Below are 27,898 nucleotides of genomic sequence, written 5' to 3'. Positions count from 1 at the left end.
TACTATTAATTCTAATTTAAAAGTTTAGGATTGGGGCTATAGTTTTGAATTAAACACTTTCTTTGGGTTTTTATGGAATGCACTTTGTCATTTACAAAACATCTGTTAATCTGGCAACATAAATGATGGTGAAGAAAGACAATTTTCTTTATGTCTTAATGTGTGTTCTCACAATAAACTGTGGAAAATTCTGAAAGAGATGGGCATACTAGACCACCTGACCTGCCTCTTGAGAAATCGATATGCAGGTCAGGAAGCAACAGATAGAACTGGACATGGAACAACAGACTGGTTCCAAATAGGAAAAGGAGTACGTACGTCAAGGCTGTATATTGTCACCCTGCTTATTTAACTTATATGCAGAGTACATCATGAGGAATGCTGGGCTGGAGGAAGCACAAGCTGGAATCAAGATTGCTGGAAGAAATATCAATAACCTCAGATATGCAGATGACACCACCCTTACGGCAGAAAGTGAAGAGGAACTCAAAAGCCTCTTGATGAAAGTGAAAGAGGAGAGTGAAAAAGTTGGCTTAAAGCTCAACATTCAGAAAACTAAGACCATGGCATCTGGTCCCATCACTTCGTGGCAAATGGATGGGGAAACAGTGGCTGATTTTATTTTTGGGGGGCTCCAAAATCACTTCAGATGGTGATTGCAGCCATGAAATTAAAAGACGCTTACTCCTTGGAAGGAAAGTTATGATCAACTTAGACAGCATATTAAAAAGCAGAGACATTACTTTGCCAACAAAGGTCCGTCTAGTCAAGGCTATGGTTTTTCCAGTGGTCATATATGGACGTGAGAGTTGGACTATAAGGAGAGCTGAGTGCCGAAGAATTGAAGCTTTTGAACTGTGGTGATGGAGAAGACTCTTGAGAGTCCCTTGGACTGCAAGGAGATCCAACCAGTCCATTCTAAAGTCCTGGGTGTTCATTGGAAGGACTGATGCTAATGCTGAAACTCCAATACTTTGGCCACCTGATGCGCAGAGCTGACTCATTTGAAAAAGACCCTGATGCTGGGAAAGATTGAGGGCAGGAGGAGAAGGAGACAACAAAGGATGAGATGGTTGGATGGCATCACTGACTCGATGGACATGGGTTTTGATGGACTCCGGGAGTTGGTGATGGACAGGGAGGCCTGGCGTGCTGTAGTTCATGGGGTCGCAAAACTTCAGATACGACTGAGCGACTGAACTGAACTGAACTTACATTTTCTGCCTCTGGAATAAATGCATTTTTCACTGGAGGCAAAGATCCAGGGACAAATAGCTTCTAGCCTCTAACCCTTGCTGGTCTCGTGGCTAGGACTCCTGGTTTTCATCCAGGCTACCCAGGTTCACCTCCTGGGCAGGAAAAGAAGATCTCGCTTCACGCCACCGCTCACTGCTGCCTCGCGGAGATCAGGCCCACCTGATGGAAAAGCCAAGGAAACTATGTTGTGTTGCATGATTGGTGGGGACGTCACTGGAATCCCACACTTCTGCTCAAAGCGTGTCTCATACATTTGCACTAAGCCACAGTCACCTCACCTAAACTCAGCCCCCAAGTCAGGATGGCAGCACACCTTCAAAGGTGTCCCTGGCAAGGGTCATAGCGGTCATTCTCAGGAGTGGCACAGCCTCTGGAGGGCACCCAGGAATTCTGTGGGTGCATGTCTGGTTATTGCAGTGATTGAAGGGGACAATGCTGTGAAAGTGCTGCACTCAATATGCCAGCAAATTTGGAAAACTCAGCAGTGGCCACAGGACTGGAAAAGTCAGTTTTCATTCCCATCCCAAAGAAAGGCAATGCCAAAGAATGCTCAAACTACCGCACAATTGCACTCATCTCACATGCTAGTAAAGTAATGCTCAAAATTCTCCAAGGCTTCAGCAATACGTGAACTGTGAACTTCCAGATGTTCAAGCTGGTTTTAGAAAAGACAGAGGAACCAGAGATCAAATTGCCAACATCTGCTGGATCATCGAAAAAGCAAGAGAGTTCCACAAAAACATCTCTTTCTGCTTTATTGACTATGCCAAAGCCTTTGTGTGCATCACAATAAACTGTGGAAAATTCTGAGAGAGATGGGAATACCAGACCACCTGCCCTGCCTCTTGAGAAATCTGTATGCGGGCCAGGAAGCAACAGTTAGAACTGGACATGGAACAACAGACTGGTTCCAAATAGGAAAAGGAGTATGTCAAGGCTGTATATTGTCACCCTGTTTATTTAACTTATATGCAGAGTACATCATGAGAAACGCTGGGCTGGAAGAAGCACGAGCTGGAATCAAGATTGCCGGGAGAAATATCAATAACCTCAGATATGCAGATGACACCACCCTTATGGCAGAAAGTGAAGAGGAACTCAAAAGCCTCTTGATGAAAAGTGAAAGAGGAGAGTGAAAAAGTTGGCTTAAAGCTCAACATTCAGAAAGCGAAGATCATAGCATCCGGTCCCATCACTTCATGGGAAATAGATGGGGAAACAGTGGAAACAGTGGCAGACTTCATTTTTCTGGGCTCCAAAATCACTGCAGATGGTGACTGCAGCCATGAAATTAAAAGACGCTTACTCCTTGGAAGGAAAGTTATGAGCAACCTAGATAGCATATTCAAAAGCAGAGACATTACTTTGCCAACAAAGGTCCGTCTAGTCAAGGCTATGGTTTTTCCTGTGGTCATGTATGGATGTGAGAGTTGGACTGTGAAGAAGGCTGAGTGCCGAAGAATTGATGCTTTTGAACTGTGGTGTTGGAGAAGACTCTTGAGAGTCCCTTGGACTGCAAGGAGATCCAACCAGTCCATTGTGAAGGAGATCAGCCCTGGGATTTCTTTGGAAGGAATGATGCTAAAGCTGAAACTCCAGTACTTTGGCCACCTCATGCGAAGAGTTGACTCATTGGAAAAGACTCTGATGCTGGGAGGGATTGGGGGCAGGAGGAGAAGGGGATGACAGAGGATGAGATGGCTGGATGGCATCACTGACTCGATGGACGTGAGTCTGAGTGGACTCCGGGAGTTGGTGATGGACAAGGAGGCCTGGCGTGCTGTAGTTGATGGGGTCGCAAAGAGTTGGACACGACTGAGCGACTGAACTCAACTGAACTGATGGGCATTTGGAGCAGGTGGCAGGGGACCTGGAGTGGTCAACATGGCACAATAAGTCAGAACACGGAAATGAAGACATGAAACACATCTTTCGTGACTTAAGGGCCAACTCCGAGTCAACTGAAGTGGAAATTTAACTGTTTAACAGTTAAAAAGGATTTCTGGCATATATAGTTAGTATATGCTGAGATTTCTAAGAATGCAACTACTCTGTAAATCTAAAACAAATTCTATTCTGTTTTGTTCTGCAGTTTACAAGAAGGGCTTCCCTGATAGCTCACTTGGTAAAGAACCCACCTGCAATGTAGAAGACCCCAGTTCAATTCCTAGGTTGGGAAGATCCGCTAGAGAAGGGATAGGCTACCCACTCCAGTATTCTTGGGCTTCCCTTTTGGCTCAGCTGGTAAACAGTCCACCTGAAATGTGGGAGACCTGGGTTAGATCCCTGGATTGGGAAGATCCCCTGAAGAAGGCAAAGGCTGCCCACTCCAGTATTCTGGCCTGGACAGTTCCATGGACTGGACAATTCCATGGACCATGGGGTCCCAAAGAGTTGGACATGACTGAGCGACTTTCACTTTACAGGAAGCTGCTCACTGATTCAGAAGCTGATGTCAGAAAGAACAATGAGGCTCCAGTTACTCAAGGGGCCGAGTCAGCCCTACATCTGGCCAGCATACCAGCGTGCCTGTGCCGGCTGCCCACCGGCCAAAAGCTGTCGACCACTTCAGTTTGTCCTTCAGTGCAGCTGTGCTCACATGGTATTACTGGTGAGTGTGTGTTTTAGTCACTCAGCTGTTTCCAACTCTATGCTACCCCATGGACTGTAGCCCGCCAGGCTCATCTGTCCATGAGATTCTCCAGGCAAGAATACTGGATGGGGCTGCTATTCCTCTCTCCAGGGGATCTTCCCTACCGAGGGATCGAACTTGGATCTCCTGCATTGCAGGCAGACTCTTTACCCTTTGAGCTACCAGGGAAGCCTTTTTATTACTGGCAATATTATTTTATTATATATGTCATATGAGATAAGGCATTGTATTTTGATTGCATGTTATTAGATAGGTTATAATAATACAACTTTCACATAAGGGTAATAAAAGATGTATTATAAAATATAAAAGGGGGGCACTGGGTGTGACAGGAAAGCACCCTCCTGGGTAAACTACACTTCTAGAGAAAGCATGTGTGCAGCGTCATGAGTTACAATACAAACTGATGAGCCATCGCATCACTGGAACATGCAGATACCGTACTTACAGTTACTGTTTGCAAATCAAAACCACCTTTGTGCCTGCTGGCTGGCTTGTGGCCAGCAGAAATACCATCCAAACCAAGAGCTCTCTCAACTAAAGAAAAACGCGAGGTTGGGCTCCTTTTCCTAGAACACCGACTCTCATGTATGCATGTGCATGAGGATAAATCCACGTTTAATACCTGGGCTCTTTCTCCAGATCATTTTTCACATTCATCATATGTATGTTTAGTCTCAGTTATGTCCACCAACTCTTTGTGACTCCACGGACTGTAGCCCACCAGGCTCCTCGGTCCATTGAATTTCCCGGATTCATCATGTATTATTGTTTTCTGTTTATCCTCCGGTTTTATTGAGATTTAGCTGGCATGCAGTGCTGTCTCCAGAGATTCTTGACTCAGCAGGTCTGAGCAGGGGCTCAGTCATTAAGACCCAGGGTTTCTGCATATCGGTGCTTTTCACACCAGTGTGCACACACATCTCCCAGGGATAGTTTTTAAATGCAGATCCTGGGACTTCCCTGCTGGTCCCATTCATAAGACTCCATGCTCCCAATGCAATGGGTACGGGTTCGATCCCTGGTCGAGGAACTAAGATCCAACATGCTGTGTGGTGTGGTCAAAACTTTTTTAAAAGACTTTTAAAAGGCAGATCCTGATTCAACAGGCCAGGAGAGGGCCTCGAATTCTGCATTTCCAACAAGCTTCCAGGGGATGCTGGTCCAGAAACCACGTTCTGAATAGCACATTTCTGTCCACTTGGGGACGAAAGATTGTGGAGCCTGCAGAGGGGGCAGGGAAGAGCGCTCACTTCAGCCCTCGTGTTCCTCTCTCCACGAGGATGAGACAGGTGTTGCTGTAACTGAACAGGGCTTTGCCCGACCCTCCCGCTCCACAGATGGAGGGCTGCACTGCCAGGGGTTGGGCCGTGTAGAAGGGTGGTGACCAAGTGACCGAGCCTGGGCCGCCGAGAAGGGCGGTGCGTTAGCTTCACCACAAATCCTAGGGGCTTCTGCTCACAGTGTGAGCAGGGATCTGCTGACAAGAAACCAACTCTGGGTCTGGGTCTTGGCCATGATGTTAAAGCTTATACAGTGATCCTAATTCTGAAGCACTGGCTCCTTTACACCACAGGTGGGTAGGGGTGGGTCCCGTCCACCCATGATTTCCCGTCTGAAATCGCCTGGGTGTTGTCCTGACAGTGGAGGGGTGGAAGCCCTGACAAGTTCAGATCTGAGCAGGGGACTGGGGGATTACTGCGGGCAGTCTGAGGACCCATGGCTACGGACAATGTTTTTCTGTGTACGTAGGATATTCTAAGTGTGTGTAGAGATCATTAAGATAATTTTTTTTAAATACCCAAAGTGTGGATGAACTTGGATTACTTATAGGACATTACGTATTTTCTCAACTAACGTGTGTCAACAGGCAGTCACACATCACATGGGGCCTTCACAATATTCTGACCTTAAAAAGGGGTTTTCGTCTTCTAGAACATTCACAAGAAGTGGCCTGACGGAAGGAAACTGAAATCCTCCAGCATTTCAGAGAACAGAAAGATGTATGTGTCACTATTATAAATAATAAGAAAATTAAAATCCTCCAGCATTTCAGAGAATAAAAGATGTACATGGATTAAATATATATAATTAAGGAAAATTGTGCTCAAATTCTAGGTGGTTGAGTTTCTCCCTTTGTAAATCAAGAAAGAAAACGCGCCCACAGAATGTCATCTCAGGTTTTAATAGAGGCTCTCATTCACTATATACAGGATTCTCCACCAAAGGTGGCCTGGTTGGTAGCGACCCAAACAACACCAAAAGCCGCGGGCAGCTCAGGGGCCACTAGTGGGAACCGTCTTGGCCGGCTGCACGTCCTCGATCTCAGAAGACAGCCAGCGGTAGGTGCGGTGACGCCGCAGCACCTCGATGGCCTTGAGTTCCAGGGGCGTGGCCTCAACGCCCAGGTCTTCCAAGCCTGGCAGGTGAGGCAGGATCTTGTCTGTGGTGTGAATCTGCGGATAGACGAGAGGCACAGAGAGCACTGAGAGCCGGTCTCACAGACGCTCCAACCCACGAGCCAGCCTGAGTCCCGCCGCTGAGACTTCACTGGCTTTGGTGGATAGGGGGCAGAGACCACCGGAAGCAGAGCACAGAGAAGGGCCTGCATGCGGAGGGAAAGGCAAGGCCCCATGGGTCAGCTCCAGGTCTATCCCCAAGCACAGAGCAGGGCTCAGGTGAGGGGAAGGAGTAGTCAGTCTGGGGTGGAGCGGAGGGACTGTCAGATCCATAAGCTCAGCAGAGAAATGGGACCGGCTGGTTCTCTAGGCATGGCTTTCTGCCTCGGTTTTGCTGAATCAAGATCACTCAGCAATAATCCGTGAACCTTGATGCTCCAGCTCTTCTTAACCTGGCTGACTAATGCTGACTATGGATCTCAAAACCTAAACCCACATTGTTTGGAGGGAAAGAGGTTAAGCCTGGAGATTCCAAAAACTCCAGCTCATCCGCGAGCAAATGAGGAGGCTGGGTGTATACCTGCAGCAGCATCAACCTCTCCAGCTCAGACATGTCCACCATCCTTCCCCGAGAGCTGCCCAGTGACCCCCAGACCAAATCCAAAACCCACCGGCCTGCTGCCCCAACACTTCTCAGTGACAAATGTACGAGGTGCAGCTGTCAGACACGCTGGAGCTTCCTGCCCACCAGCTCTCCCGCCCCATCCTTCTTGAACATAGAAAGGACACCTGGAAACTGGTCTTGGATTCTAGACCCAGCACATCAGAGCAGGGACAATGGCTGCCTGTTCACATCGTTCTCCAAGGACCTGTTTCATCTTCTCTTTTAGGTAACATTCAGAGGGAGCTTCCCAGGTGGTTCAGTGATAAAGAATCCACCTGCCAGTACAGGAGATACAGGAGAAGAGGGTTCAATCCCTGGGTCGGGAAGATCCCCTGGAGGAGGGCGTGGCAACCCACTCCAGTATTCTTGCCTGGAGAATCCCACGGATGGAGGAGCCTGGCGGGCTACAGTCCATGGGGTCGCACAGAGTCAGACACGACTGAGCGACTAAACACCACTCAGAGGACAATATGGCTGCTGCTTGTCAGTAAGAGGGAACAGGTTTTCAAAGGTAGAGGCAGCAGAGTATATCTATTTTGTTTCCTCTCTAGAAACACTTCTATGCACAGTGGGCAAATGACCAGTGAGGGAGACCAGCATGGAGACAGTGAGACAGGGAGCGACCAGCGCACCGCAGGGGACGAGAGGTACCCGGAGTCAGGCCAGAGGAAGGAATGACCTACCGCCTGAACTGGAGTGGGTAGAGGAGAGACAATCCTCCACTTTTCTAGAAGTGGAAAATTATCAATACTGTGATAAACAGTTCCATAATAAAACGTTAAACAAAAGGGTAGGAAGAGGGAGGTGCACACTTGAGTGTCGCCCAGCAGTACCAACAGGCCGGTCCGTGCTGTCCAGAACAACAGCCACCAGCCAAAGCAGTGACTTGAATTACATTACAATTTTACCAAATTCAAATCTTATTTCTGCCGTCACACAAGCCACGTCTCAAGTGCTCTGCAGTCACTGCTGTGGGGGCTGCTTTTCCAGCACACTCAAAGACAGAACACTCCCAGCCCAGCAGGAAGGACAGGGCAGTCCTGTCTACATGGAGAGGGGTTAGGAAAGGAAGGAATCAAGGGGGAAGCCTCAATTTTGGGTTTAAGTATCAGAGAACAGTGATACCATCAACTGAGCTGAGAGGGCCTGGGAGAAAAGCGGGTTTGCGGCTGACAAGCCAGGTTTCAGATGATGACTACACAGCTAAACAGATGGGAGGCTTGCCGCTGGGTGGGCGGGAGGCAGTCCAGGTGGGGAACTGAATCTGCGCCATGAGTGCACAGACGGAACGAGGTGAGAGTCTTCCAGAGGAAGAGCCAGGACAGACAAGGGCAGAAGACAGAGCCCTTGGTCCCCAATACCAGAGACCAAGGACAGAGGGTGAGCCAGGGAGATCGATGGGGCAAGAGAAGCAAGATGAGAGGAGGTCAGGGCGCTGACCACCGGGCCTGGCAGCAGAGACCGCAGGTGACCTGGGACGAGCAGCGTTTAAGGGGACAGTGGAGATAAAAGCTGAAAGGAATGGATTTAAGCAGGGAGAAGGTGAGAAGCTGGCAGCCCCAGGTACAGCCCGCTGTTCCAGGAAGTCTGACGTACAAGGACACAGCGGATCAGGGCAGCAGCAGATGGGATGGGCCGAGGGCGGGACTCTGGGCTTTAACACACAGAGCTAGGAAGGCATGTCTGTACGTGGGTGGAGATGATCCAGGGGAGAGAGAAAAACTGAAAACCTCCAAGACAGGGCCCGGAGAGGCTGGGCGTGGGTGAGGTTCATGCACATGGGCGGGGCTGACCTGAGACACAGGGACTGCAGACTGCGCGTGGAGTTGATCCAGGAGGTCCCCGGAGCGAACTCAACATTCGCTCATCCATCACTCACCCAGCAAGAGCTGGTCACCCTCATACTCACCCGCTCCACTTTATCCCTCGTGGTCCAGGGTTCAAATGGACTAATTTCAAAGAGCCGACCGATCCATCTGGAAGAGGAACGAACAGGGCACACGTGGTGAGCATCTCTGCTCCCTGTTCACGCCAGGCATGGCATGCTGCCAGGGAGCTGGGAAGTCACTGAGTGTGTTTAAAGAAACTAATGAGCACCCAAACTTCCTGGCTCCCAGCCTGGGAGGTCACCTCTCCTTTCAAGCCGATGGCCCGCCTGCCTGCCCCAAGGCCAGCTCTCCTTGGCCCCACCAAAGGGACAGTGAATCAGGAAAATCAAGACAGAGTGCAGCCGCCCCACCCACAAGACAAACAAAACAGATCCAGCTGAGTGACGCCTGTCAAACTCAATTAGAGTTAAGCCCCAGATATTCAGATATGCTTCCATTAAGGGGAGAGGCAGGCGTTGTGCAAGATAGAAAGCGTGAGCCTTAAGGCAGGGGCCCTGAGGATGCAGGAGATCCAAAAGTGAGGAGACGCCTAAGATCTAGGGTTTGAATCAGGAAGCCAAGAGAAAACCCAGACGAGAGGGCCACCTGCCTCCTGGGTGCCATCTCTTCATCCTACTGAAACCTGGGGGATTCCTCATCTGTCACCTGAGCTCCTGTCTTCTGTGTCCTTGGGTCAGGAGGCACGCGAGGAATTCCTAGGGGCCCCCACATCCCACAGAGGACTGGAGGCGGAGCAAGGAGCATGTGCCCCAGGGGCAACCATGGGGCCAGCTCTACTCCAATCTGCTTGTCCTAAGGGGCCTTTATGCAAAAAGTCATTGAACCCGGGCTTCTGCTGCTTTTTAAAAGCCTGAAAAACATCATTCCAATGGGAGGTAAGAAAAAAATGAAAAGGAAGCTGAAGACAGGTCAAAAGTTCTCTAAGAACTCAGCAAGCCTCAGATTCTGTCCAACCTGCTTCACTGGCAAAAAGGACAGTTTTGGCTTAAAACAAAACAAAACAAAAACAACCAAAAATCACCACTTACAATCCTCCAGCTCTGTGCCCTGGTTCTATGCTAACACAGCAGTGAATCTTCCCACCACACAGCCTTCTAATTTTCTATTTTTCTGACACCTGTTAGTGTACAGGCTTTTTGAGGATTTCCTGTAACATCCTGAGTGCCTAGAACATTGCCTAAGACACAGCTGGCATTCAAGACATGTTTGTAGAGTGGCTGAGTGATCAAGCAAATGAAGAATTCAGCTGCCATGTTGGTTCATCAATCTCTGGCAAACTGGACGTGAAAGTGTCCCTAACCATGACCTCAGTGTGTGACGTCATCATTCCAAGGTGCTAAACCTACAGCGCTTCCCTGATAGCTCAGGGGTAAAGGACCCGCCTGCCAATGCAGGAGATGTGGGTTTGATCCCTGGGTCAGGAAGATGCCCTGGAGAAGGGAATGGCTACCCACTCCTGTATTCTTGCCTGGGAAATCCCATGGACGGAGGAGCCTGGTGGGCCACAGTGCATGAGGTCAGAGTCAGACACGACTTAACGACTAAACAACAACAACACACCTACATGGGAAAGAGTGAGGCAAGAAGCAGGAAAAACAGACAAGGCAACTGCAGGAAGCGGCTACATCAGCCAAGTTCCTTTCCCCAGCCATGTGATCAGACTGCCTTGATGAAGGAGGGTCCCTTTCCCACTCCTGGGCAAGTGGACAAAACAGGGAAACCTAACTGCTCCTTTACACAATCTGCCAAGCAAGACACTGCCAATTACACCTAGGACTTCTAGTGGGAGAATGTGAAGATCTACAGATTCCATCTTCCATCACGGTGTTTATTCACCCATGAAGCCACATTCCCTTTCTTAAGCTCCTCTGGTTCTTTCCCAGATGGACATCAAGAAGGCGTCAGGAGCCCCTCCTGGTTAGAGGTTCTGAGATTTCACCGCAAGGGACACGCTCCCTATAACCCCTGGGGGGAGCATCACAAAGGGAAGTATCCGCAGAAGCCCAAAAAGCAGCGCTTTACTTACCGATAGGCAAAGTGTGGCAGAGGGTACGGCAGGAAGGGCCTGTGAGCCACAGCAAAGACGTACTGCACGAGGTCGAACAGCAGGTACCGGCTGGGCCTACGGACAGAAGGTTCACAGTTCTCCAGATTACCTGCTCCTCACACTCTTCTGCTTTTAGTTTAACAAGATAACATCATTCTTGTGAAAATGGAAAACATGTATGTCCTATAGGAAACACAGATTAGCACAAGGAAAAACCATCCGCCAAAGATGAAGCTAATAAACTTAATATATCCTTCTTATTCCCCTTATTCATTTTTTGCTTTTATAAATATAAGATTACACAGGTCATCCTATTCCGTAATGTCTTTTTCATTTAACATCAAACCCCCATCATTCTGAGTTCCGTTAACTGTGACTCAGAATGGTCTACGTGTCTCTGCTCACAGAGAAAGGCACACTGAAGGCTGTGTCCTTCCCAGCATAGATCACATGGCTCAGCACCGTAGTAATTCCTTTGTACATGTCCTGACAAAACCTCATCCCCCGGCTCCTCTCCCATCCTTGCAGAGCAAAACCCTTCTCTGGTTAATCCAAGTATCTGTTTTCTTTGCACCTGAGCCCCCAGCAAGACAGAGTTGCAGAGAACAAACTCCTGGGCCTCCCCTTAGATTTCTGATCATGAGCTTCAAGGAGAAGCTCAGCTCTGCTCTGCGGTCCTACTGAGTGCTCCTGGGGGAGGGGAGGTGCTCTTTCCCTCTTTTCTCAGGGGGTGCCTCCTATCTTCCTCTGCATCCTCAAATTTTCCATATACCTCTCTCTGCCACCCCATTCTGCCTTTTAGCTGATGATCTTGTTATTTCATCCTTTACTTAATGATACCTTATGAAGCACAAACGCTTTTAATTTCAATGAAGTCTAATTTATCCACTTGTTTCTTTGGTGGAGTATGCTTCTGATGTCACATCTACAACATCTCTGCCTAACCCCAGGTCCAAATGTTCCTTCCAAAAGTTTTCTAGCTTAACCTTTACAGTTAGGTCTCTGGTCTATTTTGAGTTAATTTTTTCACGTATGGTGTGAAATCAGAATCTGTGGCATCTTTCTGCATGTGGATAGTACCATTTGTTGAAAAGATGATTACTTTCCCCATTGCGGTGTCATGGCGCCTCTTCGAAAATCCATTGTCCATAAACATGAAGTCTGGTTTCTAGACTATCAGTTCTGTTTAACTAACCTACACGTCTACTCTATGCCAGTGTCACACTGTTTTAGAACGTTTGAGTAAGTTTTGAAATTGGAAAGCTTAAGTGCTCCAAATTTATTTTCCTTGGTCAAAATGGTTTTTGCTATGGTGGGTCTTTTGTATTTCCGTATACATTTAGAATAAATTTGTCAATATCTGCAAAAAAAAGAACCTGCTTGAAATTTGGTAACATCAAGTTGAATAGACAGATCAATTTGGGGAAAATTGCCAGTTTAACAATATCGACTCTTCCAACCCAAGGATACACAATGTTTTGCCATTTATTTTGGTTTTCCTTCATTTTCCTCCTCAATGCTATGTAATTTTCAGTATACAAGTCTTGTGTTTCTTTTGTTAAATTTATACATAGGTATTTTATTCTTTTTGATGGCATTGTAAATAAACTTATTTTATGTATTTTCAAGTTGTTCATTTCTGAAAAAGGCAACAATAAGCCTGTGAGTAACATGTCTAGAAATTACTGTTGTTGTAAGTCACAATCCTTTTATTTTAATAGGCTGTACGATTTTAAAGTCAAACTCCAGTCACTCACCCAACAAAGGCAAAAGTTTTCCCTCTGGCATCCGGGTCTTTAATTGCATTAATAATTCCTTTGGTGACATCCACAATCTACGAGAAATTATAACACGTTTCAGTAATTGCTGAAAGAGAGAGCAGTAGAGAGCTGTGGGAGAGAATTTAAAAAAGGGAGGGAGGAGGAGAGCAAGCCACATCGATCACCACAAAATAATGCAATTAAAATGACATCACTGTCTGCTTTCAGAAAACTTCTAAAAGCCACTTCTCAAGGACTCAAATCAGCTCCATGTGGAAGGTCACCGAAATCAATACTTTCTCCAGTGGGAGCATGTTTATCTCCAGGCTATGCCCAGGCCTGTCCCACCAGCTCCAGTCTCACCCCGTCGTCATCATCCTTCTCCTCTTCCTCGTCTGTCACCACGCTGTCACAAACCATGAGGCTGAACCACAGGGAACACCCAATATTCTACCATTTTGACTTTCAGAATAATCTTATGATATATAATAATATATAATATACATATAACATAATAATCCATATGATATCAGACCCCACGGTTTTCACTGGGGGGTGATTCTGGCCCCAGGAGTCTCGGGCAAATGCCTGGAGAGGTTTAATTGGCACAGTTTGCAGGGGAGCTACTGCCATCTGGTGGCTGGAGGCCGTCCCACAGCAGCCCCACAACAAAGCGTAATCCCACCCAGAAAGTGCAGTGTTCCAGCTGAGAAAACCTGGTTCATCACCACACGGAATCCACACGGTTCTCACCTCTGCTCCCTGACATCTGGTCCCTTCTGCCTGGGCCACTCCACCCACCCACTGCCTCTGACCAGTTGCGAGTCACCTTCAGGGTCTCCCCTAAGATGTCACTTCCTTGGAGGCCTTCCCTGACCTCCAAATTTGTCCTCTGCCGTACCTACGTGAAACCCCCTCCCTGCCCGCACCTATCACACTGCCTGACGACAGCCATGCTGACCTGTCCCTGACTGGGGCCAGCGTGAGGCAGCACACATCTGTGTCCTCACAGATATGCCCAGTGACACTGTGAATATCCCAGTGATACTCCTCAAGACACTTCTCAGGTGAATGAACAAGTGAAAACGCACAGGGTACCTGTACCTCTCCAGTACACTGAGAAACAGTCAGTCAAAGCAATGTGACAGAGACAAAAATGTCAGAACTTACAGAATTAGGAGAAAACCTGAAAATTGATCACTTCGATCTTGAATTCGGCAAAAGCTCCTTTATCCAGGGTACTTACATATACTGGTTGTTTCACAGTCTTCTTGCCCAGGGAAATAAGAGGGACGCCACCAAACCAGCGGATATCTGGCAGAAGAAAGCACCATCTTAGAAGGCCTCACCTGCCTGAAGACCCTCCTGTCTCTGGGTGTTCCGAGCTGGTATAACTATTTTGTGTAGTAAAAATAAATAAATGTAGCTGACTCTGCGGGAGTGAACGATCTTATTAAGAGGCAGCCACCTTTATTTGTTCTTCACACAACAAACATAGGAAGTGAGAGGGTGGCCCAACACTTAGGGACAGGAGGAACAAGGACAGAGGACCACGGCTTGGCTACTGGTCGTCTGCTCTGCACTGCTGGGCGCACGGCCACTCCCGAGGCGCAGCTCTATTAGCTGTTCTAATCCACAGGTCGGCAACACAAGAAGCCCAGAAAAAGACAGGTGGAGACAGACGTGTAGTGTGTGATCAGTGTAGCACCACAGATACGCAGGAAATGGAAGTACTGAATAGATGACGCCAAGACGGCCATTCTCCTATTTGAAGGGAGAAAACCTACTTGCAAAATAATTGAGGAATCTGTCCTCTCTGCCAAAGATTTCAGCCGGCTTTATGATGGTGGCTTCTGGAAACGTCTCTCTCACTTCCTTCTCTCCAACAGCCTAGACAGCCAAACACAAAAGAGCTCTGCAGTAAGTGAGCGAAAGCTCCATCTTTCCACTATCAGAACGTCCTTCCGCTGTCAGAACACCACGGGTCCTTCCAGGTCATGTGTGCCTCCAGGCTAAGGGCATTCTATGATAACACTCAGTTAGAGGCACCACCACCCCCTGTCCCACCTTATGTGCAGTTTTGCTTCCCACTTTCGGTTACCCACAGTCAACTGTAACCTAAAAATATTAAATGGAAAATTCCAGAAATACTGGCTAAGTTTTTAAAGTGCACGCTGCTCTGAGTGGTGTGGGGAAATCTCAGGTCCTCCTCCTCAGGCCTGCTGGCACATGAATCTCACATTATCACGAGAAGAAGGGTGAGCACAGTGAGCAGACGGAGCGAAAGACAGGGTGGGGGTGCTGCATTCACACCACTTTTATTACAACCTATTATATGGAAAGCTATGACCAACCCAGACAGCATGTTCAAAAGCAGAGACACTACTTTGCCAACAAAGGTCCGTCTAGTCAAGGCTATAGTTTTTCCAGTGGTCATGTATGGATGTGAGAGTTGGACTGTGAAGAAAGCTGAGCGCCAAAGAACTGATGCTTTTGAACTGTGGTGTTGGAGAAGACTCTTGAGAGTCCCTTGGACTGCAAGTAGATCCAATCAGTCCATCCTAAAAGGAGACCAGTCCTGGGTGTTCATTGGAAGGACTGATGCTGAGGCTGAAACTCCAATCCTTTGGCCACCTCATGGGAAGAGTTGACTCATTGGAAAAGACTCTGATGCTGGGAGGGATTGGGGGCAGGAAAAGAAGGGGAGGACAGAGGATGAGATGGCTGGATGGCATCACCAACTCGATGGACATGGGTTTGAGTGAACTCCGGGAGTTGGTGATGGACATGGAGGCCTGGCGTGCTGCGATTCATGGGGTCGCAAAGAGTCGGACACGACTCAGCGACTGAACTGATTATAACTGCTCTTTTTTATTAGTAGTTACTGTTGTCAATCTCTTTCTGTGCCTAATTTATACGTGAAACTTGATCACAGGCATGTATGTACAGGATAAGCAAAGCGTATACTAGAGAGCTCTGTACCATCCCTGGTTTCAGGCATCCACTGGGGGTCTGGGAATGTAATCCCCGCAGTAAGTGGGGGGATTCGTGTACACAGAATTTAAAAAGAAAATGATACACAAAAGAGCCCTGCAGCGTTTAGCTCTTGCTGGGCTTCTTTCCATATTGATTCCAGGGAACCTTATGCAGAAGAAGGAAGGAGAAAAATCAGAACAGATTTTTTTCTGGCCTCCATTTTTCCTTCCAATCACAGATTCTCTGCTTTGCGTCAATTATGAGCAACCTGCCAGAGAAAGGAGGGTGGAGTGCAGGAGGCTACAGCAACGGAAGTGGCAGCAGGGCATGCCGGCCCAGAGGACTGGGCATGGGGCCCTCCTTCCTCACCTCCTCTGCTGCGACACCCTCTCTCAGGATCTTCTGTCCCTTCTGAGATAAGGCCCCTTGGTCAGTGTAGCTGTCAGCACCTAGCTTGGCCTTCCCTCCCACCCATGCCCACCAGGGGTGGCATCAGAGCCCAGAGGACTCAGACCTCAGTTTCCTGAGCTTCTCAACTCCAAAAACCTCGTCTCCACCCCACTCCCCCAACTCTCAACTTGGATGCCACAGATCAGAGCATCCCCAAGCACCCCTCCTCTGAGCTACTCTCCGCTGACAAGCTCCTGGGCTGCCAGCCTACCTGTTCCCTGCTCTTCTGCTCCTGAGACGCAACCCTTCATCTGCCCAGGACCCCAGTCCACTGTTTCTGCCTTCCTCCATAGCAACCCTCGCTGACATCTGCTCCAGACTAGAGTCCATGGCCCACCTCTGCCTTCACTCTCCTGACTTTGGGTTAAACCACTGCCATTTAAAAGTTTAATTATTATATTCTGAATTCGAGCAACAGTATGAAAACCAGCTTCTCACAGATAGCTTTGAAATCCTGAGTCAGGTATTCTTAACCAATCCCTATTTTTTCTTGCCAGGAATGTTGATATTGAGGATTAAGATTCCCCAAGCTACTCAGCAACACCTGGTGCATGTGGAATTATTTTCGTTAATGGATTAGAAACTAGATGTGAGCTAAGACCATGTCTCCCCAGCACCCACTACACCATGGAGCACACGGAAGGTGCTTAATAAATGATTTGTTCAGTTAGAGATTACAGTGGATCCAACAGCTGGAGCCAGTGTCAAGGAACTCTGAGGTCCTTATCAGCCAGACCCCAAGCAGACTCCTCATGGCAGGAACCAAATGCCGAAGGCAGCTCCAGGCACCACAACCCCTCCTGCATCCATCATGATAAAACATCTCTGGTTACAGACCGACTCCAAACCAGGCTGGTCCATCTCCAGGCACAACTGGGACCACAGTGGGGCTTCTGGGAGTCCAGGAAGGCTAACTACAACGTGAACAGCCATCTTCCCTCGCAAATATTTATCCTGTCACCCCAGCCTTCACATCACCCCTCCAAAGGCTTAAGGCAAGACTATGCAGGGGTCAGGGAAAGAAAGACGGTCCTTGAGCTCGGGTGACACGGAGCTTGGGTGACATGGGTATGACTCTGGTACAGGAATCAGACTCTACCTTTTGTGTTTAGCCTGTAATTCTGTTACACGCTAAGAAACTTTACACTCTTGAGGGCAGGTAACAGGATGAGCCACCCATCTCTGCAGCCACTTAGCACAGTTCCCTGCAAACAGAAGACACCCAACCATGCCTCACCCACACAACAATCACACCCTAGACATGAGAACTAGAAATCCCCTAATTCTGGACATGTGGGTGAGAAACCTTTCTCACTTAACTCACGCCCCTAAGGGGCCAAGAAACCCAAGCTCTGTGAACCACTTTTCAGATTGACTTGTTCTGTACCTTGCTTCTCAGATACTTAGAAGAGCTCTTAATATCAGCATTCAGATGTGAAATGTGAATAAATTTTTCAACTCCAGCTTCTTTGGACACTTGAGCAATGGCTTGGGGAATCTTGACAAAAACATCCTCAAAGTCAAAGTTTCTGGAAGGAAAAAACAGGGGGTGGTTAAGGACACTTGACTTGGGATTGCAAAGCTTTCTATGATAAGCTGGTTTCCATGACTGCTGGGATTCATAATAGTTAAGCTTTTAAATAGCAACAATTTAACCCAAAGTCAAAGGTAACAATTTTTTTTTTTAATTTTACAGGCCTGCTCACTGTCATTACCACACATAATGTCAGGCTGACTATAAGTGATCAAACAGCATAGGTATTGTCCTCTGCCCTCAAGGCTCCCCAAGGCTGAGGCCCTCTAACAACGTCTGGCTGCACTGTTTGGGTGGGGAGGGAGAAAGCGCTGGGTGCTGGAGGGGAGATCATTTCTTATTCCTGGGCCTTTGTTTCCCTCAGAGGGAAAAAAGGAAACTAAAAAAAACACACACCACTCACCAATTCGATGCAATAACATAAACTACGTGCCTGCTCTGTACACAGGGCTGTGACAGTCATCTCGGGGCTAGGAAGGCTGGGTAGGACCCGCAAGTCATCAGGGCTGTGACAGTCAGCTCGGGGCTAGGAAGGCTGGGTAGGACCCGCAAGTCATCAGGGCTGTGACAGTCAGCTCGGGGCTAGGAAGGCTGGGTAGGACCCGCAAGTCATCAGGGCTGTGACAGTCACCTTGGGGCTAGGAAGGCTGGGTAGGACCCGCAAGTCATCAGGGCTGTGACAGTCACCTCGGGGCTAGGAAGGCTGGGTAGGACCCGCAAGTCATCAGGGCTGTGACAGTCAGCTCGGGGCTAGGAAGGCTGAGTAGGACCCGCAAGTCATCAGAGAACTTAGCAACACGTGACAAGGCAGACACACCTTGAACACATCTAAGTTAAACTCTCACAAGTGCGGAGAAAGGGGCATAAACCAAGAGCCGCAGAACCAGAGGATTCAAACCCCTTTGGCTGCGCACTTGAAACTGTCACAACACTGTTAATTGGCTACACCTCAATACAAAATGACAAGTTAAAAAAACCACAACCTTACCTGTTGATAAACAACACACACAGGGGCTAAAAATCACTTGCAAACAGGCACTCATGCTATCCTTGATTAACAACAGGAGAACAGACTGAGAACACTACTCACACGAGGAAAGCCAGTGTGTAGCTTGTCAGTCTGGGGAACAGGAGAACCATCCTTCCTAGCCCATCCCAGCTGGAAAGATCCAAACACAGGACCCACGGGGCGATGCAGGCAAGGGGATGACACCCACTGCGCTCGCATGACTTATACTGGTTTTTCACGAGCAGCATGTCACAATGTCTGCACATTGGTCGGGGTGTGTGGGAAGAAGGGAGGGGTCAAGTGGGGAGTGTGGCCCCTAGGTGTGAAAAGGGTGTTCAGTCAACACTGACGAACGACCTAAAATGTCACAGCTACAATCCCTGGCATGTTACGTGCCCAAGAAACACCCACTGCACCCTCAGCCCTCTGCAAAGGAGAGACAGGAAACAGGAGGCCGAGACTCACTGGGTCTCCCACTCTCGCCCGACCAGATTGATGACCACGCTGCTGTGCTCCACAGCTCTTCGGATTGAGTCCTTGTCTCTCCCGTTCCAGTCCTGTAACACAAACATTTTTTAAAAGAGCAAAATGTGTCAGTGGAAGAGTGCAGGCCCAGAGAGGATGATGAAAGAGAAGTCAGCTATGTGAACAGCTGAGCCAGGCATCGAGGCCCCGAGTGTTTCCTCTACAGAAACTGCGGGCACTGGGACAGCATAGTTCTTCGTGGAAAGGACCATTCTGTGCACTTGAGAATGCTCAGCATCCCTGGTCCCCACCTAATAAACCATATGGACTCCAGTCACATGACAACCAAAAAGGGCACACATTTTTCACCACTCCCTTGAAGGCTCTCCCCAGCCCACACCACTGCCCTGCCCTACTGGCAACTACTGGCCTAAAGGAAGAACCTGAAGGCTGAAGAGTAACAACACTGAACGCTCAGCAAGAAGTGTTTCAAGTGAAGTCTATGCAAAGCTAGCCAGGTTATAAATCACCCTGTTTGTAATCTTCTCTGTCTAGAGAAACACTGTCCAGGAGAAATATAACATGAGGAACACATGTAATTCTGATTTTTCTATTGGCCTCATTTAAAAGAATGAAAAGAAACAGGTGAAATTCACTTTAATAACTTACCTTATTGGACCCAACATACTCAAAATACTATTTCAATATGTAATAAATGTGAAAAATTACTAACGATATATTGAATAGTATTGCCTTTGAACCAAGTCTTTCATTTACAGCATACCTCAATCCAGACCAAGTGACATTTCAAGGGCTCAAGAGCCAATGTGGCCAAAGGTTACTGTCCGGCATGGGTTAAGAGCAGGGGCTGGCAAACTATGACCCCAGGCAAATCCAGCCTGCAACCTAACTTTATAAATAAAGTTTTATCAGAACACTGCCACTCCCATTTGTTCACACACTGTCTATGGCTGTTTTGGGGGCTTCCTAGGTGGCTCAGTGGTAAAGAACTCTCCTGCCAATGCAAGAGATGCAGGTCAATCCCTGGGTCAGGAAGATCCCCTGGAGAAGGAAATGACAATGCACTCCAGTATTCTTGCCTGGGAAATTCCACAGACAGAGGAGCCTGGCGGGACACAGTCCATGGCATCACAAAGGGTCAAACACGACTGAGCGACTAAGCACACACATGGCTGCTTTCGAACTACAAGGGCAGAGCTGGGTAATCATGACCTGCAAAGCTTAAAGTATTTCCTGTCTGGTTCGTTAGGGAAAAAAGTCTGCTAAGTGCTGGACTAGGGTTTACAAGAATGGCCTGTGAATGGAGATCGCCCTTGGTCCACTTTGGCAGGAGACTGCTGCTTGGTTATACTACCTCTCTCTCCCAGAAATGACCTTAGCAGTTTACATTAGTCGGCTCCAACGATCAGTAAGCCGGGCTCTCACCATAAAGATGATCTGGCCCAGGTCACCCATGGGACGAAGGTGCATGGTGTCATATGGCTCGCAGCGGTGGGGGACAATCACCTGTGACCCCATGCGACCTAGAAAAGAACAGGTTGAAGCAAGGGTCAACATTAACATAATACAATTACATTATATAGCAGTGATTTTGTAAACATTTCAGTTCTAGTATGACTGTTTTTGTTCTTCAGTCGCTCAGTTGTGTCCGACTCTTTGCCACCCCATGGACTGCAGCACGCCAGGCTTCCCTGTCCTTCACTATCTCCCGGAGCTTGCGCAAACTCATGTCCACTGAGTCAGTGATGGCATCCAACCAGCTCATCCTGTCATCCCCTTCTCCTGCCTTCAACCTTTCCCAACATCAGGGTCTTTTCTAATGAGTTGGCTCTTTGCATCAGTCGGCCGAAGTACTGGAGCTTCAGCTTCATCATGCGTCCTTCCAATGAATATTCTAGTATGCTACGTGAATCACTTCTATCCTTACTTTAAAAAATATATTTTGCCATTATGCTCAAGATGTCATAGGGCTTCCCAAGTGGCGTAGCAATAAAGAACCCACCTGCCAAAGCAGGAGACACAAGAGACAAGGGTTTGATCCCTGGGTGGGGAAAATCCCCTGGAGAAGGGCATGGAAACCTATTCCAGTATTCTTGCCTGGGAAATCTCATGGACAGAGGGGCCTGAAGGCTACAATCCATGGGACTGCAAAGAGTCAAACACAACGGAGCACATAACAGCAACAGAAATATCGTAACTTTTCAGGGTTCCCTATTTCTGTATTAACGTCCTGTACAAGAAGCCTGCGCCTACTCTGAATGTACAGGAGTCCAAAACGTCATAAATCCAAGATAGGAGGAATTCACAACACTGTGACAATGAAAAGAAACAGAGCTCACAGCTTCTCAGTAGGGAAACATCATAAAGAGCTCTGGAGTTTGTTGGACTTGAGGAACTTGACTTACCAAGGTGGTTGACGACATAGCGGCCCAGGAATCCCGTTGCTCCAAACACAGTGGCCACAATCCCACTGACGGAGGAACGCCCACCTTTCCCATGTGGTATGACTGCATGATGAAGCTGGCGCTGGGGTGGGCTGTGAAACACAGAGGCGGCTAGGGCAGGAACAGAAGAACCTTGAAGAAAACCCAGAACACACACAAAAGTGACCATGAATACAGAGAGCTTCTCTTCCTGGAAATGCAACATTATTTTGCTCTCAGTATTTTCACTTACTTAGGTAACAGTGCAAAGCTAACTTTTGAATTACAAGTTATAACTGAAGTGCCAACCACAACAATAAATACAAATGACTGCAACAAAGAATCCACAGGACATACAGAAACCGTATAAAGATTAGAACAAACTCCGTCCTATAGGCTATAATTTACCTAGAAAGATAAATCACCTTATGAAAAATAATCAGCAATTACAAATTAAGAGGGTATAAACCTCCCCATGAAAGGAGTAGAAAGAATGCAAACTAAAGGCACCATAAGTTACATGACCTTGAGGAAGGATTCCTGAATAAAGCATTCTGAGAAAGGTTTGAGGAGTAATGACAGAAAAGAGAGATTTCCATGTGCAACACCTAACACATCTAACAACGTAGGAGTAGAAATGAATAAGCCCGGTGCAGGGAACAACAAAAGACGTGCTGCTGCTAAGTCGCTTCAGTCGTGTCCGACTCTGTGCGACCCCATAGACAGCAGCCCACCAGGCTCCCCCGTCCCTGGGATTCTCCAGGCAAGAACACTGGAGTGGGTTGCCATTTCCTTCTCCAATGCATGAAAGTGAAAAGTCAAAGTGAAGTTGCTCAGTCGTGTCCGACTCTAGCGACCCCATGGACTGCAGCCTACCAGGCTCCTCCGTCCACGGGATTTTCTAGGCAAGAGTACTGCAGGGAACAGCAAAAGACGTGCCTGGAACAGACTGTGAAACTGATGATGAATCAAAGTAGAGCTGATGATATGGGCTGGACGCAGAGATGAAAGATGATTTTTTTTTTTAAGAGTGCAATTCAGACTGTACTCTTTAGTACACTACTACTGAAAATCATCCAAAGTTGATGAGTAAGCCACTAAGAAAGTAAGTCTGTGTCTGCTTACTTGAGATGACTGCCCAGAAACCACTGTTTTTCCCTATCCAAATGTGTGGAATTGGAGAAAGAGCCTAGCTTACCGAACAGTTACTGAAACCACAGACATTAAAAACAAACACATAATAGTAACAAAATAATAACATCTAAATAACACCTAAACTTACAGAGGCATCCAGCATCACTCTTAGGTAATATTTTATTTCACATTCTCTTTACTGCCACTTTGTAGACCAGAAAACCATAGCTCGGGGAGGTTCTGTGACTAAACCAAAGAGCCAGCAAAGGAGATTGAAAAAGAGAGAAAATAAAAGAAAATGGTAATCCAGAAGTCAAATGAAGAAAGTGATGGATGGAGAGAATAGTTAACTCTATCAAACGCTGCTGAAAAGGGAAATAAGCAGAGGGCAGATAGCTAGGATCTAGAAGATGTTGGCTGTAAGTGGCCTGAACAAGAACAATTTTCCTGGAGTAGGAGTACAGTGGGGAGGTCCTAAGAGGAGTACTGAAAATTCTTCTTGGGGGATGTGGTGTAATGGGACTAAGAAAAACAGGACTAGAGGAACAAGAAGACAAGGAAGGGTTTGCTTAACATGGGCTATTATAGCATACTTATATGCTAACGGAAAACCCCCAGCAGAGGGAAAATGTCAACGACCCAGGAGAGGGAAGAAGAGGTAAGGGAAGAAGAAACCAAAGACCAAGGGAGGGAACTGACTGGCCTTCCATCAGACCAGGAGAAGCTCATCCACTGTAAGAGGAGGGAGAGCAGAGAATCACCCCAACTCAGCCCTTAGATTTTTAGTGGGGAAAGGATGGTTCCCATCTGATTCCTTTGCATTCTCTGTAAAGCTGAGAATAGGAGGACGTGAGACAGGAGCACGTGCTAGAAGTCTTAGGAGACTGGCAACATCAACTGGTCATATGGAGAAAGGGAAAGCAAATTTCCTAGAAAAATATGCTCAAAATTAACTTGAGATTTTTATTTATGAATTTAAAATAAGAACAGTCAATTCATGTTGAGTGTTCCTTACCTCAGCTCTCCACTGCTCGGGGGCAGGCAGGAAATATGTAGAAACCTTGATTTAATCAGCATTGATTTTTTTTTTTTTTTTTTCTTTTATGACAAAGGGATACAGATTGGGGAGTTGAGAATGTATGAAAGGGAATGATCAGAATAATGAGTAAGGAAGATAGGGCACAGGATAAGACCAGAGCAAACAAAATCAGGAGAATTACCAGAGCAAGGTATGCACATCTCCAGGGGTCCTAGAAGATTGGAGTACACGTGTACAAAGCATGTAGTACGTTACCCCGCACACATGAAGCATTCCGTGAGTAACAGTTACTTTCATTTATTGATACTATTACTGTGAAAATCCCCAGAAGGTAATGTTACACTCATCTCACACAGTTTGTTTTTTCAACAATTACAGACTAAGCACTATTCAAGAAACTGTGAGTAGCACAGGAAAACAGACAAAGTCCCGGCTGCATGGAGCTTACATTTTAGAGGGCTGATGAGAACATTAATAATAAATGAGTAAGTACCTCGCACATGTATGTACCTTGCACACTGTATGCACGCTCATGGGTGCTCAGTAGCTCAGTCTGCCTGACTCTTCACGACCCCTGACTCTTCACCACTGTAGCCCGCCAGGCTCCTCTGTCCATGGGATTCTCCAGGCAAGAATACTGGAGTGGAATGCCATTTTCTCCTCCAGGGAATCTTCCTGACTCAGGGATCGAATCGGGGTCTCCTCTGTCTCCTGCATTGGCAGGCAAGTTCTTTACCACTAGCGCCACCTGGGGTCCTCCACAAATACAAGTTATTACCCCCTGACTCCAGGCTCTCCATTTCCTTCCATTTACTGGGAACACCATCAGGGGAATAATATTCTTTATTCATTAAACCTACTTTGGCTTCCTACTTAATATCTAAACCAATAGTCTCCAAACACATTTGCTGGCACACTGCATCAGTGGGTTTTTTTTTTAAGTATCATTTGTAAATTACATGCACCTTCTATGTAGTTCCAGTATGTTATACACGTTATGCAATATATATGAAAGCACTTAGAAAAGTGTCTACTATATAGTTTGAACTATGTGTTAAGTATTACTATTACAGAAAACATTTTTTTTAAGCCCTAATACTGTATTTTTATATATCATTGGTTCCTCTTAGAAACCCATTTGGATGACCACTGGTCTACGTTCTACTTGGCTTTCAAAGGTCTCCATTATTTGATTCCATCTAACGGGGATTCCCAGGTAGCACTAGTGGTAAAGAACCTGCTTACCAATGCAGGAGAGGTAAGAGACAAGGATTTGATCCCTGGGTTGGGAAGTTCCCTGGAGGAGGGCATGGCAACCCACTCCCGAATCTTGCCTGGGAAATCCCATGGACAGAAGAGCCCGGCGGGCTACAGTCCATGGGGTCACAAAGAGTCAGACACAACAGAGGCGACTTGGCGTACATGCCAAGGAGGTATTCAACCTCCTTCCCTACTGATTCAGACCTTCAGGAAGTCATTTCACTGTCTCCAAAGAATTCTACTTCCTGCTTCCCTTCTCACCCCCTTGTCCTTGCCAGTGCCAGGAAAAAGCCCAACCCCTCTGACTCTCCAGATAATAACAGCTCTAACAAACAAAAATCAGTGGAAGTATTGAAATTCTCCACAAGCCTTTCAATTTTCCCTCCCAATTTCAAATGATCTAAGTGAAAGTGAAGTCGCTCAGTCGTGTCCGACTCTTTGCAACCCCATGAACTGTATAGCCCACCAGGCTCCTCTGTCCATGCGATTCTCCAGGCCAGAACACTGGAGTGGGTTGCCATTTAATCTTTCCTTTTTCTGACTTCCTCTGGTACTTAGTAGTCTCCCTGCATTTCACCGTGTTTTACACAGTTCTGTAGTGTTTTGATTACGTTACACACTAGACTGAACTCTCCAGAGTTTACTCAAAAGCTTACTTTATCAGAGACAACAAAGCAGAGTGGTAAAGAGCATAAGGTATGGCATCAGTTAGGAAAAAAACATTTAGTTAAAGGGGAAAAGAAATGTATATAAATGTCTATGACTGTGGTTAGCCGACAGCAGGTACTCAATAAATCGCAGTTATTTGATTCACAATCTACATTACGTGACACCAACGTAACAGTTTAACAAGAGCCAGCAAATGTCTCTGCAAAGAAGTCAGGCTAAGAAACCATCCTTTGTAAATGGTGTGTACCAAGCACCTGCCCAGTGGTGTGGAGTTGTTCTACCCAAGATGGAAAATAAAAAGGAATCCCCCAAATACTGCTGCTCTCAACTCAGCTGAGCATTAGAACTACCTGTGGAGCTTTTTAAAATGTAAAGTGGAAGGAGCCAGTCTCAAAAATTCTGATTCAATAGCTCTTCAGTGAGTCCCTATTTCTGTTTAATATTATAAAGCTCTAAGAATGATTCTGACATGCACCTAATTTTGAGAGCAAATGATATTCTGTAATAACTGAAATACATAATGGGAAAATGCAATTTTTGGAGACTGACACAGGGCATGTTTGTGAAGGACAGGAGAGTGAAATAATGATGAAGCTGTACTCCCAATTTCCTTGCTTTTCTAGTCTCTCTTAGTGAGTGGAAGAGCAAATGTGTGCTTTCAACTTGAGGACCACAGAAGATCCAATCAGAACAGAAGGGACAATAAACTCTACTTAGACAAATCTTCAGGTATTCCTTTATTCTTCTTCCTTTATTTTGATTTGGAAAAGTACTACTATAAATACTACTTGAATCTACTGAATCTTCTCAGAAACTCCCTGATGTTGTGGTATGATCATTTCCACTGTCATACACACAATCTGAAGTTAAGACTGATTCAGAGTTTTCACAAAGTCATAAAGTCAATCTTTCCTCCACTATCCCTTTTTTCCCATCCATTTCAGATTCCTATCCTGCCCCTCAATATTTCTTAAAAAAAAAAAAAAATGTACTGTATATTGGAGTATAGTTGACTAACAATGCTGTGTTAGTTTCAGGTGTACAGCAAAGTGATTCAGTTATACATATACTTACATCTATTCTTTTCACACTCTTTTCCTATTTAGGCTGTTACATAATGTGGAGCAGAGTTCTCTGCACTGCACAATAGTCCTTGTTGGTTGTGCTGTGCTTAGTCGCTCAGTTCTGTCAGACTCTTTGCGACTCCATGGACTGTAGTCCGCCAGGCTCCTCTGTCCATGGGAATTCTCCAGGCAAGAATACTGGAGTGGGTTGCCATGCCCTTCTCCAGGGGATCTTCCCAACCCAGGATGGAACCCAGGTCTCCCACACTGCAGGCGGATTCTCTGTCATCTGAGCCAATCTGTGTTAAACATAGCAGTGTGTACGTGTCAATCCCAAACTCGCTATCCCCCCGCACCCATCCTTTCCCCTGGTAACCATTAAGTTCCTTGTCTATGTCTGTGAGTCTATTTCTGTTTTGTAAATAAGTTCATCACTTACATTATTATTTTTTTAGATTCTACATATAAACTGTATCATAGGGAATATCTCTTTCTCTGCCCAATATTTCTTATAACACCAAACTCAAGGCTTCCCCGGTGGCTGAGGTAACGAATCCGCCTGCCAATGCAGGAGACACCGGAAACGCGAGTTCGATCCCTGGGTCGGAAAGATCAGCTGGAGAAGGGACTACCCACTCCAATATTCTTACCTGGAGAATCCCATAGACAGAGAAGCGTGATGGACTACAGTTCTTGGGGTCTCAAAAGAGTCGGAGACGACTAAGCAACTTAAAACAGCAACCTTACAGCAGTATCAGCACTCTGAGTCTCTGGATCCTTTACATGCCCCCCCCCCAACTTTCTCCTCTTTTCTCCTCTTCCCTTCGCGTTGCTCACGTTCTCTCCGCGAAGGCCCTTTCCCAAGGGCACAACTTAGTATATGAGCCGGAGGAGAGAGAAAGGAGAAACCGGACAGAGGCAGTTGCAGACTTAGAAAAACCAGGGGGCCCAGGGACTCAACGCGACCGCTGCAGCACGGCGCCACTCCCAAAACTTTAGATCTGCATCTCGGATTCCCCATCCGGGGCCGCCGTTCCCGGTGACACTTACGTGACATTGGCAGGACCCGGACAACTCGGGGGTGAACGGCGGCCGCCATATTCTCCCAGAATCCCCCGCGGCCGGCGCTCCAGCCGACTACGGCTACCAGGCTGGGTCAAAAGGCAGCCTCTCGGCCATCTGCGC

General features: G+C 47.0%; 1 protein-coding gene across 1 annotated transcript; it reads right to left on the bottom strand.

Annotated features, from left to right (window-relative positions):
• Window positions 1-6,076: 6,076 nt before the first annotated feature.
• Window positions 6,077-27,870, bottom strand: NDUFA9 (NADH:ubiquinone oxidoreductase subunit A9). The gene is made up of 11 exons (XM_027541076.1): window positions 27,764-27,870; window positions 21,530-21,700; window positions 20,550-20,647; window positions 19,104-19,195; window positions 17,483-17,624; window positions 14,457-14,559; window positions 13,916-13,983; window positions 12,667-12,743; window positions 10,889-10,984; window positions 8,883-8,949; window positions 6,077-6,366 (listed from the first exon to the last, which is right to left on the bottom strand). The coding sequence occupies exons 1-11, from the start codon at window positions 27,810-27,812 to the stop codon at window positions 6,187-6,189; spliced, it is 1,143 nt and encodes a 380-aa protein (XP_027396877.1). The 5' UTR covers window positions 27,813-27,870; the 3' UTR covers window positions 6,077-6,186.
• Between the last annotated feature and the right edge of the window lie 28 nt (window positions 27,871-27,898).

The sequence above is a fragment of the Bos indicus x Bos taurus genome, chromosome 5 (genome assembly GCF_003369695.1).
Source record: "Bos indicus x Bos taurus breed Angus x Brahman F1 hybrid chromosome 5, Bos_hybrid_MaternalHap_v2.0, whole genome shotgun sequence".
Taxonomy (NCBI): domain Eukaryota; kingdom Metazoa; phylum Chordata; class Mammalia; order Artiodactyla; family Bovidae; genus Bos; species Bos indicus x Bos taurus.
The sequence above is the reverse complement of the archived record's forward strand: the minus strand, read 5'-3'. Positions and strand labels throughout refer to the sequence as shown.

What these genes read in the sequence shown, in the direction of transcription:
- NDUFA9 (XM_027541076.1), bottom strand. Translation starts at nt 27,812, where the DNA reads ATGGCGGCCGCCGTTCACCCCCGAGTTGTCCGGGTCCTGCCAATGTCA. An exon ending in CTAAGTATCTGAGAAGCAAG is followed by an intron (nt 14,560 to 17,482) that starts GTACAGAACAAG and finishes TTGGCTGTCTAG; the next exon opens with GCTGTTGGAGAGAAGGAAGT. An exon ending in CGAGGGATAAAGTGGAGCGG is followed by an intron (nt 6,367 to 8,882) that starts GTGAGTATGAGG and finishes GTCTATCCGCAG; the next exon opens with ATTCACACCACAGACAAGAT.